Source organism: Macaca fascicularis, chromosome 7, assembly GCF_037993035.2.
Source record: "Macaca fascicularis isolate 582-1 chromosome 7, T2T-MFA8v1.1".
NCBI classification, from domain to species: domain Eukaryota; kingdom Metazoa; phylum Chordata; class Mammalia; order Primates; family Cercopithecidae; genus Macaca; species Macaca fascicularis.
The window spans coordinates 19,996,621-20,011,732 of record NC_088381.1 but is presented as its reverse complement, the minus strand read 5'-3'; the positions used below and the strand labels follow the sequence as shown (position 1 = coordinate 20,011,732).

General features: G+C 43.8%; 1 protein-coding gene across 9 annotated transcripts in view; it reads left to right on the top strand.

Annotated features, from left to right (window-relative positions):
- TP53BP1 (tumor protein p53 binding protein 1) overlaps nt 1–15,112 on the top strand; it is a 131,831-nt gene that overhangs the window by 90,860 nt on the left and 25,859 nt on the right. For 7 of the 9 annotated variants that reach the window (XR_012414858.1, XM_065547850.1, XM_005559336.5 and 4 more), the window contains 7 exons: nt 2,492–2,763; nt 3,444–3,593; nt 3,892–4,322; nt 8,185–8,376; nt 8,796–9,011; nt 11,268–11,483; nt 14,885–14,979. Coding sequence is in view for 8 of the 9 variants with exons in the window: in XM_065547850.1 (XP_065403922.1) it covers nt 2,492–2,763; nt 3,444–3,593; nt 3,892–4,322; nt 8,185–8,376; nt 8,796–9,011; nt 11,268–11,483; nt 14,885–14,979 (1,572 nt within the window). In the remaining variant the exon portion in view is untranslated. Of the gene's footprint in view, nt 1–2,491; nt 2,764–3,443; nt 3,594–3,891; nt 4,323–8,184; nt 8,377–8,795; nt 9,012–10,490; nt 10,587–11,267; nt 11,484–14,107; nt 14,270–14,884; nt 14,980–15,112 lie in introns of those variants that run through there. The other 2 variants (XM_073995661.1, XM_065547852.2) reach the window with 2 other exon arrangements.

Below are 15,112 nucleotides of genomic sequence, written 5' to 3'. Positions count from 1 at the left end.
GAAGCACTACCATACTTAAATAATGATAGTGACTAGCATTTATTGAGCACATACTATGTGCCAAGCATTATTCTAAGCACGTTAGTGAATTAACTTATTTAATCCTTAAACAACTATTCTATGATAGATCCAGTTATTATTCTCATTTTGCAGATGTGGAAACAGAAGTATATCAAATTAAAATAGGCCACTGAGAATGATGACAGAAGTAGAAATGGGGAAGATAGGCTATGAAGCTAAGGTCTTCATGCATGAGAGAGGGTGATTTGGAGAATGTTAGTGGATAACAACTAGGGAGGGGGTGAAGATAGTTTTAAGAAAATGGCAAATAGTGGTTTTGAAGGAGAGGAGGTGGGGAAATAGACATGGTCTGTAAATGGCAATGGGGAGCAAGGAGGTATCTCATCTCAAAATTCTTGAATGGAGGTTTGCCTGAAAGAAACCAGCCTCTGCTAGAAAGAGCTGTAGGAGATGTGAGATGCACTGGGGATATCTAGGATTCATTCACTGAAGGCAGAGAAATGAAGGGAGGATCATAGATTGTTTTGTATCTGTTGAATTTCAGGTGTGTGGTAAATCCAAGGGGAAGCCTTTAGTAGAAATTTGTATAAGCTGAGTCATTGTGTTCTTGGTAGATAAGGAAGGGTGAGTGTGGTGAGACTGATGAGGGAAAGCATATGAGAGTGAGGAAAGGAATAAAAACAGAGTCCTGGGAAATACTGATTTTAAAGGAACACACAGAGAAAGAGGAACCCAGAGAAGCATAAATAGAAGTAGCCAAAGAAGTAGACCAGAAGAAAGAGAAAAGTGCTTCTGTGGATTTTAGAGGAGGAGAGATTTCTAAGAAGGAGGGATCAGAGATAATTATTTAATCATTTTATAGTATTATGTAAATATATATGTATGTGTGTCATTATATACTGTCTCCCCATGGAGATTGTTTTTTTTTGGGTAGAGTCTCACTCTGTTGTCCAGGCTGGAGTGTAGTGGCACAATCTTTGCTCACTGCAAGCTCTGCCTCCCAGGTTCACAAGTGATTCTCCTGCCTCAGCCTTTTGAGTACCTGGGGACTACAGGAGTGTACCAACATGCCTGGCTATTTTTTTTGTGTTGTTTTAGTAGAGATGGGGTTTCACCATGATGGCCAGACTGGTCTTGAACTCCTGACCTCAGGTGATCCACCTGCTTCTGCCTCCCAAAATGCCTGGATTACAGGCGTGAGCCACCGTGTCTGGCCTCCCAAAAGGAATTCTAAACTCTATGAGGGAAGGATCTATCTTATCCGTTTCCATATCCCCTCTGGCAATTAACATAATATTGTGTAAACACTCTAGACTAGGAAGGCAGATGTGTCATACTCATGCTATAATTTCTCTGTGCTGTGCCCATGGTGGTCACTGGTGATTGGTCTTAGAATCTTTTCCCACTAAGTCTGGGATTTAGCCTCCAGAAGACTTCTTAAAACTGAGCACCAGGCAACTACTACCAATTCATCAAAGTAGGCATCTGAGATAAAGCCAGTTTGACTTTCTTGTAATCTGTAGATACTTACAACCTTTTTGTCCTTCATTTTTCCAAATGGTAATACTATTTAAGCCTTTTTTTTTCCTTTTTTTTTTTTTTTTGAGACAGGGTCTCATGCTATCGCCTAGGCTGGAGTGCAGTGGCATGATCCCGGCTCACTGCAGCCTTGACTTCCAAGCTTAAACGATCCTCCCACCTCAGACTTCCGAGTAGCTGGGACTACAGGTGTGCACTCCCACGCCTGGCTAATAGTTTTATTTTCATATGGAGACTGGTTCTCACTATGTTGCCTAGGGTGGTCTCAAACACCTGGACTCAAGCAATCCTTCCGCCGTGGCCTCCCAAAGTGCTGGGATTACAGGTGTGAGCCACCACACCTGACCCCTTTTAGCCTATTTTTGCATATACTTTTCTATTGCCTTGATCAGTTATTGAAAGGTAATGGGAAATAACTAATGTCAAAACATGTAATGCTGTCCACTGTTAATGAAGTACCTAGAAGGGCTCCTGACCACTTGTGTTCTCTTCTCACCTGCCTGCCTCCTTGCCTGTCTTCTCTAAGATAAGAATTTACCTCCGTCTTCTCGGTTAGAATGCTTGCTGGTAGCCAGAGGTTGTGAACTTATCCAATAAAAAGATAAACTCTTTCTTACCAATATAGTACCATCTTTATATTTTATTGAGATACAATATAGTTCCATTAGAATGAACAATTCTTCTCAGAATCACCTGGGGGAGAAAAAAAAAGAAAAAAAAAGAACAGATTCTAAACGTTCAGTGGCTTTTGAAAATTTTATGTAACCACTGCTCAAAACAGATACAGAACATTCCCATTATTCCAGAAAGTCTCCTCCTGATTCTCACCTTTTTGAATTACTTTGTGCCATCTGTAAGATTTTCCAACCATCATACTAGCATTGTGTTATTATGGCATCTTTTATCTTCTGTATCTATTTTTTCCTTGCAGGAGACTGAAGAGCCAATTGTAGAGTGTCAGGAGTGTGAAACTGAAGTTTCCCCTTCACAGACTGGGGGCTCCTCAGGTGACCTGGGGGATATCAGCTCCTTCTCCTCCAAGGCATCCAGCTTACACCGCACATCAAGTGGGACAAGTCTCTCAGCTATGCACAGCAGTGGCAGCTCAGGGAAAGGAGCCGGACCACTCAAAGGGAAAACCAGCGGGACAGAACCCGCAGATTTTGCCTTACCCAGCTCCCGAGGAGGCCCAGGAAAACTGAGGTGCAGACAGGGTCTCCAGAGAGAGAGAACCACAGCAGGGGCAGGGTTGCTGACATTTTAATATCACAGGAAAAGGGGAGTAATGGGAAATCCCCCATCCTCCATTAAAGATAAATCAACTTCCCCTCCTCACTGTTGGCCCTCTTCCTGTTTTGGGTTTGCATGGGAAGTAGGGTGGAGCCTTGTGGCAGGTAGATTTCAGTGGCAAAGCAGCCCCTGAGAAAATGTAGGTAACAGGGGAGGGGACTTTCGGGAATTTATCATCTGGTGGGCACATGCTCCTACCACAGCCTTTTTATGATTTAGCTGGGAGTACAGGAAGTTTGGGATAATAGCCCCAACTTAATATATCCCCTAGCTTTTTGTTATTCTTTGCAGGTGTCCAGAGCCTAAAGTAGAGGAGAAGGCATAGCAGAAATGGGGTGTGCTGTTTTTGCAGCAGCAGTAGGAAGCTTTGTCAGAGGGAATAGACTTACATGAAGGAGAATGTCCTTTACTTGTTATCCCACGCGCCCCACTCCCTGGATGAGATTTGGTGGTGGGTGTGTGAACCAGCTTCCTGCTGCCCCGAAGGCTCAGCACATGTAGGCCTGTCATGTAGTCTGAGGGCCACTGGGAGACTTTGCGAAGAAAAGATTCAGTAGCAGGTGCTATCAGACTAACTTGTCTTCATTCTCTAGTCCTAGAAAAGGGGTCAGTCAGACAGGGACGCCAGTGTGTGAGGAGGATGGTGATGCAGGCCTTGGCATCAGACAGGGAGGGAAGGCTCCAGTCACGCCTCGTGGGCGCGGGCGAAGGGGCCGCCCACCTTCTCGGACCACTGGAACCAGGTACCTGGGTAGTGTGAGATATACTTAGTCTATTACTTGTTCAGAAAAAAAGGGAATAGAGAGAAGAGAGGGGAGTAGAGAGTTTGTGGGGTATCAGGAGGGAGAAGAGGGGCCCATAGTGACTGGGGAGTGGGTAGGGATCAGAGCGAGGCCACAGAGAGACCAGGCTCGTGCCTGTGATGGGGTTTTCAAAGAATGGGCTGAGGAGACCCATGGACAAAGGAGTGGGAAAATTGGTAGATATGTACTTCTGTGTTCTTGTTCTCACTGGCTTCTCCTATCCCTTATCTCTCTGTAGAGAAACAGCTGTGCCTGGCCCCTTGGGCATAGAGGACATTTCACCTAACTTGTCACCAGATGATAAATCCTTCAGCCGTGTCGTGCCCCGAGTGCCAGACTCCACCAGACGAACAGATGTGGGTGCTGGTGCTTTGCGTCGTAGCGACTCTCCAGAAATTCCTTTCCAGGCTGCTGCTGGCCCTTCTGATGGCTTAGATGCCTCCTCTCCAGGGAACAGCTTTGTAGGGCTCCGTGTTGTAGCCAAGTGGTCATCCAATGGCTACTTTTACTCTGGGAAAATCACGCGAGATGTCGGAGCTGGGAAGTACAAATTGCTCTTTGATGATGGGTACGAATGTGATGTGTTGGGCAAAGACATTCTATTGTGTGACCCTATTCCGCTGGACACTGAAGTGACGGCCCTCTCGGAGGATGAGTATTTCAGTGCAGGTAATGACAGAAGCAGAGTTTGCAGAGATTTTTGTGTGCCTTGGGGCAATACTCTGTTATGTTAGTAATTACCAAGACATTACTTGGTTCTTTTCTGAGGTCTCTAAAGTCATAAATTTCATTCCTACAAAATTGGTTACTCTTGCCACTGACTTTTCTGTTTGTTCATTTGTTTTTGAATAAACTTATTTTGGAATATTTTAGATGATTTACAGAAAATTTGCGAAGTACAGAGTACTGCTAGTGGAGTTCCCGTATAACCCTCATCCAGCTTTCCCTATTGTTGACATCTGGTGTTAGCATGGGACATTTGTCAAAACTAAAAATCCAACCTTGGTTTATTACTGTTAACAAAACTTTAGACTTTATTTGGATTTCACTAGCTTTTCCATAATGTTCTTTTTCTCTTCAGCATCCAACATTGCATTTAGTCATTATATATCCTTTGGTCTGCTCTGATTTGTGGCAATTTCTCAGTCTTTTGTTTTTCATGACTTCTTTGTTTTTCATGACAGTTTTGGGGAGTCCTGGTCAGGTATTTTGTGGAATGTCCTTCAATTTGGGTTTGTCTCATATTTTCTCATTAGACTGGAGTTATGGGATATTTTTAAAAGAATGCCACATAGATGGTTGGGTCTGGTAGCTCGTGCCTGTAATTCCAGCACTTTGGGAGGCCAAAGCAGGGGGATCACTTGAGGCCAGGAGTTTGAGACCAGCCTGAAACATAGTGAGACCCTGTCTCTAAAAAAAAAAAAAAAAAAAAAAAAAGGAACATAAATTAGCTGGGCATGGTGGCACATGCTTGTAGTCCTAGCTACTCAGCAGGATGAGGCAGGCGGATTGCTTAAGCTCAGGAGTTTGAGTCCACAGTGAGCTATGATCATGACACTGCACTCCAGCCTGGGAAACAGAGTGAGACCCTGTCTCTTAAAAAAAAGATGCCATAGAGGTGAAATGCCCTTCTCATGTTATCAGGAACTGGGAAGGTTTGTGATAATGATGATGTATCCACATGACAGACATCACTGATGATGTTAATCTTCATCACTGGTTAAAGTTGTATTTGCCAGATTTCTCCACTTTTTTTGAGACAGTCTCTCTCACTCTGTTGCCCAGGCTAGAGTGCAGTAGCGCAATCTTGGCTCACTGCGACCTCTAACTTCTGGGTACAAGTGATTCTCCTGCCTCAGTCTCCCGAGTAGCTAGGATTACAGGTGTGCCCCACCACACCTGGCTAATTTTTGTATTTTTAGTAGAGACAGGGTTTTGCCATATTGGCCAGGCTGGTCTCGAACTCCTGAGCTCAGGTGATCTACCTGCCTTGGCCTCCCAAAGTGCTGGGCTTGCAGGCGTGAGCCACTGCACCTGGTCTTCTCCACTTTAAAGTTAGTGTTTTTCCCTTTCCATACTCTCTTCTTTTTTAAAGCTTAACTACCTGCTTTGATTGGAGCCCAGCAGGTGAGTATGGCTGATATATTGAGATATTTTTGCTTAGGGAGAAGTTTTTAGTGCTGTGTCTGTATGCCTGCACATCTACCACTTATTCTCTGGTTTGAAGAACGGCGCCTTTTTATTTTTGAAGTGGGTAATATTGGTGATAGTGAGAGGTTTATGCTTGTTGTTATTGCTTCATGTGCTAGTTCTTTGAATATATTGTCTGCTTTCTAAAATAATTTGAAGATACCTATTTGTGTTGAATTTGTCATTTAAAAACATCTTTCTGAGGACTTTTTGAACACGGATTGGGATATAATGGGGAAAAATGGCTTTCTTTCTTTTTTTTTTTTTTTGAGACACAGTTTCACCCCGCCTCCTAGGCTGGAGTGCAGTGGCGTGATCTCGGCTCACCGCAACCTCTGCCTCCCGGGTTCAAGTGATTCTTGTGCCTCAGCCTCCCGAGTAGCTGGGATTACAGGCACGCACCACCACCTGGTGGTACGTAAAAGTAGCACCACCTGGCTACTTTTTTGTGTGTTTTTAGTAGAGATGGGGTTTTGCCACACTGGCCAGGCTGGTCTTGAACTCCCAACCTCAACTTAACTGCCTGCCTCAGCCTCCCAAAGTGCTGGGATTACAGATATAAGCCACCATGCCCGGCCAAAAAATGGCTTTTTTTTTTTTTTTTAAACAGAGCCTTGCTCTTATCCCCCAGGCTGGAGTGCAATGGCACGATCTCGGCTCACTGCAACCTCCGCCTCTGGGGTACAAGTGATTCAGCCTCCCAAGTAGCTGCGATTACAGGTGCTTGACACAATACCTGGTTAATTTTTGTATTTTTAGTAGAGAAGGGGTTTCATCATGTTGGTCAGGCTGGTCTTGAACTCCTGACCTCAAGCGATCCACCCGCCTCAGCCTCCCAAAGTGCTGGGATTATAGTAGTGAGCCACTGATCCCGGCCGGAAAAATGGCTTTCTATGGAGTCCATCCAGGCTTCTCTTGTATTTGGAATCCTCTGAGTAATTGTTGTTTGCCCCTTTGTTCATTATTAAATGGGCCACTTCACCTTCTAGTTCTGGATAACACTGTTAGCTATATATGGGATCAGTTGGGAGTAGCACATGGATTGGGGTCTTTCACTGTGACTCATTGTATCAAATGCATTCCTTCTTCTTTTAGGTGTAGAGCTACTCTGAGGGGTTCATATTTGGCCTTTTAAAGACAAAGTTCTGTAACAAGAGTGAACTGTGGCGTCAAGGTGTGGGGATTCTGTGTCCCATTTCTTGAGGCTGTTTACTAATGTCAACACTAGACTGCTTCTAGTTCTAGTAACTTCATTAGTGTGAAGTATATTGTTGGCCTTGGGCTTCTTTGTGTTTTTGAGGGAGACTTTGTGACTTAGTTTGGGGATAGAGATTTAAGCGAGGAGATGAACAAGTAAGGGAAAAGGGAGTGATTCCACAGGATAGATAGAGAACCAAGGCTTGCTTTCTCTGTATTATTTTCCTTGGGTGGGGTAGGCTCTGGGTTTCTTTTAGCTCGTCATTCAAGCATAGGCTAATGGGTGAGAAGAAATTGGACCTTTCCGTATAGGAATGAAAAACTATTCATAGTACTGCCTTGTTTTTGTTTATGTGTGTGTGTGTGTGTGTGTGTGTGTATCTATAGCTGTAGTATGTGTGTGTGTTGTAAATTGTTTATTCATTAATAGGAAGAAGTGTTCTTTTTCACAGGATTAGTAATGGGTCCTATCCAAGATCACACAGCTTGGTGGCAGCAGAATTAGGCCTAAGCTCAGGTCTCCTGAATTCTAGCTTAGTTTCCTTTTACATCCCACATTTTGTTCCTTCTAACATAAAGGCCTTATCGTCAGGTTTTGAATCAGAGCAGGAAAGTAGATAATAGAGAGGAAGATTAGGTAGGAGAGGCAGGATCTGTTTCTTCCTTTCTTTGCTCTCTATCTCTAATTTTGCTACACACACAGACAAAACACACACACATGCTGTCTCTCTTAGAATGATGTCATTTTTCACCTACAGCTTCACTCAAGACTTACCACTCAGCCTCCCAGGGAACCAAGAAGGAAAGGTTTAGAAGTTGTAATGGAATTGCATGCCATTTCACTTCGTGGAAATCATTTGAACCACCAGCAATCCATAATGGCTGTCTTTGGGAAGTTTTATTTTATAACTAAAGGATACCTTCTGTCAAGAAACTTTCCTTGTCCTAATCCCAGTGTAGTAGCTACATATATCCTAAGTGTTACTGATTGGGATTGACAAGTGGAATTTTGTTAAGTCCTAACTTCAGTCCACTGTTGGATCTCTCAATTCCCTGACTCAGACCTGCTTTGCAGAGCCCTTGTGAGAGGGTGCTGAGGAGCCTAAGAAAACAGCAAGCTGCTTTTATGCTTTCTGCCCCCCAGGAGTGGTGAAAGGACATAGGAAGGAGTCTGGGGAACTGTACTACAGCATTGAAAAAGAAGGCCAAAGAAAGTGGTATAAGCGAATGGCTGTCATCCTGTCCTTGGAGCAAGGAAACAGACTGAGAGAGCAGTATGGGCTTGGCCCCTATGAGGCAGTAACACCTCTCACAAAGGCAGCAGATATCAGCTTAGGTAAGACCTTTGCTTCCTGAACAGCTGCTTTTGGGCTTCTGTTCTGCTTACAGTGGGAGGGGGAGTTTCTGAACCTGTCAGTAATGTTTCCCTAACTTTTATTATTCCTGTATGTGGCTTATCAGATGGTGATGAGCTGTCATTTTCTAGAGCTACTGCCTTATCTGTTTCCTTCTTAGTACCGAACAGAAAGTCCTTAGGGTTTTTCTGGCCTCCTCAGTTCTATAGGGGACTAAACACATTTCAGTCATGGCAAAGACTAGATCAAAAAATATTATGGCCTTAAAAAGAAGCTGCTTGGCCTCGTGGGAAGTGGGGGAAGGAACACTGTGGTAGCTGAATCAGGGTCTGCCCAGCTTCTTGGAGTTCAGGACCTCATACCATAGAATTTGACCAACCTTTGGCTTATCCTGCCATAGACAATTTGGTGGAAGGGAAGCGGAAACGGCGCAGTAACGTCAGCTCCCCAGCCACCCCTACTGCCTCCAGTAGCAGCAGCACAACCCCTACCCGAAAGATCACAGAAAGTCCTCGTGCCTCCATGGGAGTTCTCTCAGGCAAAAGAAAACTTATCACTTCTGAAGAGGAACGGTCCCCTGCCAAGCGAGGTCGCAAGTCTGCCACCGTAAAACCTGGTAAGTGCTCCTTTTTGCCTCATTCTTCCTTCATACCATGGCAGAATGCAGGGCCAGCTTCTGGAAAAATGGAGCTTAATATGTGGCAGTGGCCCTTCTGTCCTGTTATAAAGTTGGGGTCCTGCCCAAGCCCACAGGTGATATTCAGGGATAGCTCACTGTATCCCTCCTCCCCCATCCTCTGCAGACTCTAGTGCGGATAGATAGGAAGGCCAGAATTAGCCGAGTGTGGTGGTGGGTGCCTGTAATCCCAGCTACTGGGGAGGCTGAGGTAGGAGAATCGCTTGAACTCAGGAAGGTGGAGGTTGCAGTGAGCCGAAATTGCACCATTGCACTCCAGCCTGGGCAACAGGGGTGAAACTCTGTCTCCAGAAAAAAAAAAAAAAACGAGGACTTGATCACACCATTCTTTGACTACTATATGGGTTCTAGGAGGGAAAGGAGAAGTATTGAAATGTAAGCAGATTCAAAATAGGTGTAATTTCTCTTTGCCTGCACCACCATCTTCCTGGAAATTCTGCTCTCCTCTCTCTTGTGCTTGGGCCCTCTAGCTTTCTCAGACTTCCTATTGAAAGGTCATGGCTGGGCGCGGTGGCTCCCGCCTGTAGTCCCAGCACTTTGGGAGGCCAAGGTTGGGGGATCACGAGGTCGGGAGTTCAAGACCAGCCTGGCTAACATGGCAAAACCCTGTCTCTGCTAAAAATACAAAAAAAATTAGCTGGGCGTAGTGGCACATGCCTGTAATCCCAGCTACTCAGGAGGCTAAGGCAGTAGAATCACTTGAACCTGGGAGGCGGAGGTTGCAGTGGGCCGAGATCACGCCACGGCACTCCATCCTAGGTGACAGAGTGAGACTCCATCTCAACAAGAAAAAAGATGATATCTCAATGTGCTCTTCCTTCTTCCCATTATCCCCGAAACAACCACTTTCCAGTCCCTAGCATTCAATAATTAAGAAAGGAGTTCATTTCATCTGTTGTTCATTGAGTCCCTACTGTGACCCAGGCCCAGCTGCTATGGGTTCAGGAGATTACAGAGGTAAAATCAGTCCATTCCCTTGGAACTTTCTCAGGTTAGCAAACTGATGAAACTCCATTGATTGTTACATTGTCCTGGCACCAGAGCTCTTTTATTTCCTAAGTATTTGAATTGTGTCATCTCCTTATCTACCCAACTGCTGCTGTGTTTCAGGTATTTAAAAACAATAACAATAATCTTTACTGAATATTTACTGTATGAGGCATAGCGCTCAGTGCTTCACACATACTACTTCACATATAATCCCTATGAAGTGTAGGTGCTAGAATGAGTTTTCCAGTTGAAGACTCTGAGGCACAGAAAAGTTGGCTAACTTTCCCAAGATGACAAAGTAGTAAGTCAGGATTCAAACTTTGTTGGTCTTCACTTCTAATTCCAGCCTCGTTTATATAACATCATATTGCCTCTGAGACTGTTTTCTTGCTCCTGGTTTTATTTTAGGGAGGCATGCATGACCTGTCTGTCATCTTAGCCTCCTAATGAACCTACGATTCAGCTTCTCCAGGTCAGGTATCTGTTTTTTTTCTCAAGGACTTATTGGGGCACTCTTGGCATGGGTGTTCTGGCTGGCTGGTTCACTTACTTACCCAGGTGTTGAAAACTAATTCAGTTGAGGCAGGCTATTTTGATGTGGCACCATCTATGTGTAAAAACACTTTATTACCAAGTATTCTCTGCACCATTCTGGTGAAGGTCAGCGATGGGGTGGGACGGTCTATCTACAAGGGGCATTTCTTGGTAATAAAAAAGTGTTGGGTTTTTTTTTTTTTCCAAAGGCTGCTTCAAAATATCTCATACCCTGGGGGAAATCAGAGCACGGGACAGAGAAAGTGGGCTGAAGATTTCCAAACATTTTTCACTCTCAACTACTATTTCTTTGTATTAGAACCACCTCTTCCTTCAGATGACCTCAGAAGTATTTGGTGTGGCTATATGAAAACAATACTTGGTTAATTTTCATTTATGAAAACACTGTATACATTATGACTCTGTAAAATTTAAATATGTAAATTTGTTTGTTGTAAATTTCATCCTAGGCTGTTGGTCATTTAGAATGGTTGGCCATTGGAATGGTCTTTGGTTTCTGGCTCAGATAAGTTCATCAGGACATTGCCTACCCATCAGGTCATGCTTGGTGCTGGGGCCTTTTGGTGCTAAGGCTTTTGCCGAGGCAATGGTGTATATCCCCCTAGTAACTGTGCCCCCTGTCCTTCCCAGGTGCAGTGGGGGCAGGAGAGTTTGTGAGCCCCTGTGAGAGTGGCGACAACACCGGTGAACCCTCTGCCCTGGAAGAGCAGAGAGGACCTTTGCCTCTGAACAAGACCTTGTTTCTGGGCTATGCATTCCTCCTTACCATGGCCACAACCAGTGACAAGTTGGCCAGCCGCTCCAAACTGTCAGATGGTCCTACAGGAAGCAGTGAGGAAGAAGAGGGTAAGGCCTTAGGAATCCCTGGGAGCTCTGACATATAGGCACTTCTTTCTTTTCCAGTCACTTATGAGCTGGTGGTCCCCCTGCTGTATGTAGAGGAGGCAAGGCAAGTAGCAGCTGGGATCTTGGTCATAGAAATTACTCTGTATCCTGCTTTTTAACAGTTTATAGACTGTTTTCACAAAATTCCTCTCAGTGAGTGGTTCCTGAAAACAATCCTGTGAGGCAGATGGGAGATAGATCTTATCTGTTTTATGGATGAGGAAACAAGTTTGGAGAGGTTAAAGGTTAAATAACTTTTTTTTTTTTTTTTTTTTTTGTCCACAATAGTGACAAATTTGGGACTAGAGCTCTGTCATTTTAGCCTACTGCAGCCATCCAAGTCAATCGGGTCTGAATGCCCTGCCATTTTCCCCATTTGTGTTCTTTGGGCATCTGCTAGAGCAAACCCACGTGGAGGGTAAGGTTCATTCTCCTGAGGTCTGAGACTGGGACTTTGGGGTGCCCGGTTCCTCAGGGTGATTGCAAAGAAACAGCTTCCAGGCCTTTTCAACTCTTGTACCTCTCTTTAACCTTAAATTAAATCTGTACATTGCATTTATTTCTGTGTTGTCTGTTTTTGAGTGAAGGCTGCAGTGGGGAGAAGTCTGAAAAATGTGTGATCTAGGAGAGGGAATGAGCAGATATAAATGTATACACTATAAATAAGTGACTGACAGTAGTATCTAAATGTGTCTGTCAAGGCTAAAGGTCCAGATGGAATGATGTTATACAAGTTAGAGTTCTGACTAATGTTGTCTTGCAAGAGGGAATTGAATTAGGCAACATGGTTATCATAAAATAGCACCGCTGGAGATCTGTGAGGGTTGGCATTTCAGGTACGTGGATGACTCTTTCCTAATTAACCAAAACTGTATCTCACTGCCTGCAGCCATGTGTAGATATGTACAAGGACATGGAAAGGATGATCAGGGAGTTGCAATTCAGGTGTATGCTATTAGGAAGGTGCACAGAGAGTTGTTGAGTAGACAGGCTCTGGTGTGGGAGAGTTGGGCTGTGGGAGTGAGTAGATGTGGTGTGGTGGGATTTCAAGGTTAAGTGTGTGCAACACCTAGCTTGTCAAACTGTCAGATAGGCACAGTGGGAATAAGGTATTTGAAGAGTTTCCTGGACAGGACTAATTAGGAGTCTTCTGAGGATTCTGCATAGAGGCATGTCATGGCATTAAAACAGTGGTCATGGTCATGGTTTTGTTTTTTTTTTTCCACCTTATACAATATTGCTGGACTCAAAACCAGGACTTCACAAGGCAGCTCTATAGATGTTTTGTCTGTTGCTTGGTTCAGCATAGTCAAGAAAGCTGACTGGTATGAGATGCAGGCTGTCCAGTTTCATTAAAATGTGTGTGCCTATGTGAGATGTAATAAACTCCACTCATAAAAATAAAATGAAGCATTTGGACAGTGTTTTTGAAGGGATCTCCAGGTTTCTGATAGAAAGTGTGGTTACGGTGAATGTATCTTTACGTTGGCGCCCAACAGTACCAGAATCCTTGATATTTTCAGTGTATGAGAATGCTTAGGGGTTTCTCAATCTCAAGAAGGAGGAAGACATCTAATACTAAAACAATCCTCTGCAGAATTATAGTTTTTAAGAAACTGTTTGGTAGGTGTTAGAGATAAATGGGAATTCTTAGACACCAGCTTATAACCGAAGCTCAGTAAAATATTTAAATCCATCTTAGGAGATGTATTTATTAATGAGTTTGGTACCTAATCTCGTTGGGTGGCACACCATCAGAGATCCTTCAGACACAGGGATTGACCCTGGAGTTGGGTTTATTTAGTACCTTCATACTTGATTTAGATGGCAGGATTAACAATCTATTCATTTTAGCATCTGGCTGGGCAGGGCACTCATACCTCAAAAATGAAGAAATTGGAACCCAGACTACTCGAGAAAAATTAGAGAAACACACTGCCTAGACAGGGTAATACTTCATTAGACAAATGCAAGGAAATATAATTAAGGATTAACATCTAAATAGACCCGTCCTGGATTAAGCAGACATAAAGTAGAAGTCTTGAGAAAAATGCAGGACTGTGCGGGGTGCCGGCAGTGACTCAGCAGTAGAATCTTGGTGCGAAGATTGTGACGTGCTATATCGAGACAAAGCTGAGAAACAGCTCTGCTATATTCTGAGTTTCTTAAAACCATGTAGAGTTTCTGTTTTGGGATTTCTGTTTGAGAAGAATGTGGAGAATGCTGAATCAAGAAAAGAGAATAAAAGTGAATAGGTTGGCTAGTCAGAACTAAGTGGAGATGGAGACCCCTGACATGGGGCCTCAGCACTGCCTGGGCTGCTCCAGCAGGCAGCGAGGGCACTGAAGGGGGAGCCGTCTCCACAAGGGATCTGCTGTAGGTTTTACCACTGGGTGTGAAGGGGAAGGGGAGTGGTACTGGCATTGAACCTTACGCATTGGATTGGGTTGGGTTTTAAAATTTGTGATAAAAATTTCAGTTAATTAGAACTTAATTTCCCAAAACTCCTAATTAACTAAAATCTCTAATGTCTTGCTTTTCTTTTCTTTTTTTTTTAATGTGTTATTTATATATGAGAGGAGCAGATGACAAGAAAACAAGCTCAAATTAGATATTTGGTCAAAAGAAGCAATTTCTAATTGCCTAGGGTCATTACAGCTTCAGCCTCATCTCTCATATCTTCTACTTCACCCTCAAGACTATAGAGCAGTCATTGGTGTTCAGTGTCCTGAGGTACTTCAAGATCATCAAAGGTAGATAGTTTTCAATAAAAAGGTTGAAACAGGATTTTCTAACCTTCACTTAATCCGTTAAAATTTTAAACCCGTATTTCATTGACCATTCTGGTTTATCAAAGTTTTAGTGTACAACGGGGTAAAAAGGCTGATGCAGTGGGAATATGAAGGGTTTATTATAAAGTGTTCATTAGCTATTCATCTCCACAGAAGGTAGAACTAGAGGAAATGGGGTTTAGTTTTCAACAGGAAAGATTTAGGATAGACACAAAGGGAACTTCCTGATGGTAAGGGTTATTCAAGTTGGAATATGTCACTGTGGGAAATGGTTGTGCGCCCATCCCTGTGAACAGTCCGGTGCAGGAACCTTGGATGTTTTTAGGTCTAGGACCTACCTCCAGTCCTCATCTTCCCAATTCCTCCTGCTCTTGTCCCTTCTTTTGGCAGCATTTTAAAGGCCTCAAGACAGATCTCTTTCTGACCCATGGGGAAGCCCTTGGCCTGTCTTTGGGGACACACTGCTGTGGATAGATAGCTGGGGAGTGAAAAGGGGGCAGTAAGAAGCAGGTATAAGGTAGCAAGTAAGAAAACCACTCAGTAATTATTCTCTTATTTTTTTTAATGTAGAATTTTTAGAAATTCCTCCTTTCAACAAGCAGTATACAGAATCCCAGCTTCGAGCAGGGGCTGGCTATATCCTTGAAGATTTCAATGAAGCCCAGGTGAGGAGTTTCTTTGTGTAACCTAATATAGTGGCAATGAGAAGAGCCAACTTGCTGTGTGAGAAGAGGCCTGAGAGGGGTTGGGGAACCTGGATAAAGTAGCCAGAGATTTCAGGAACTGAGAAACTGCCAA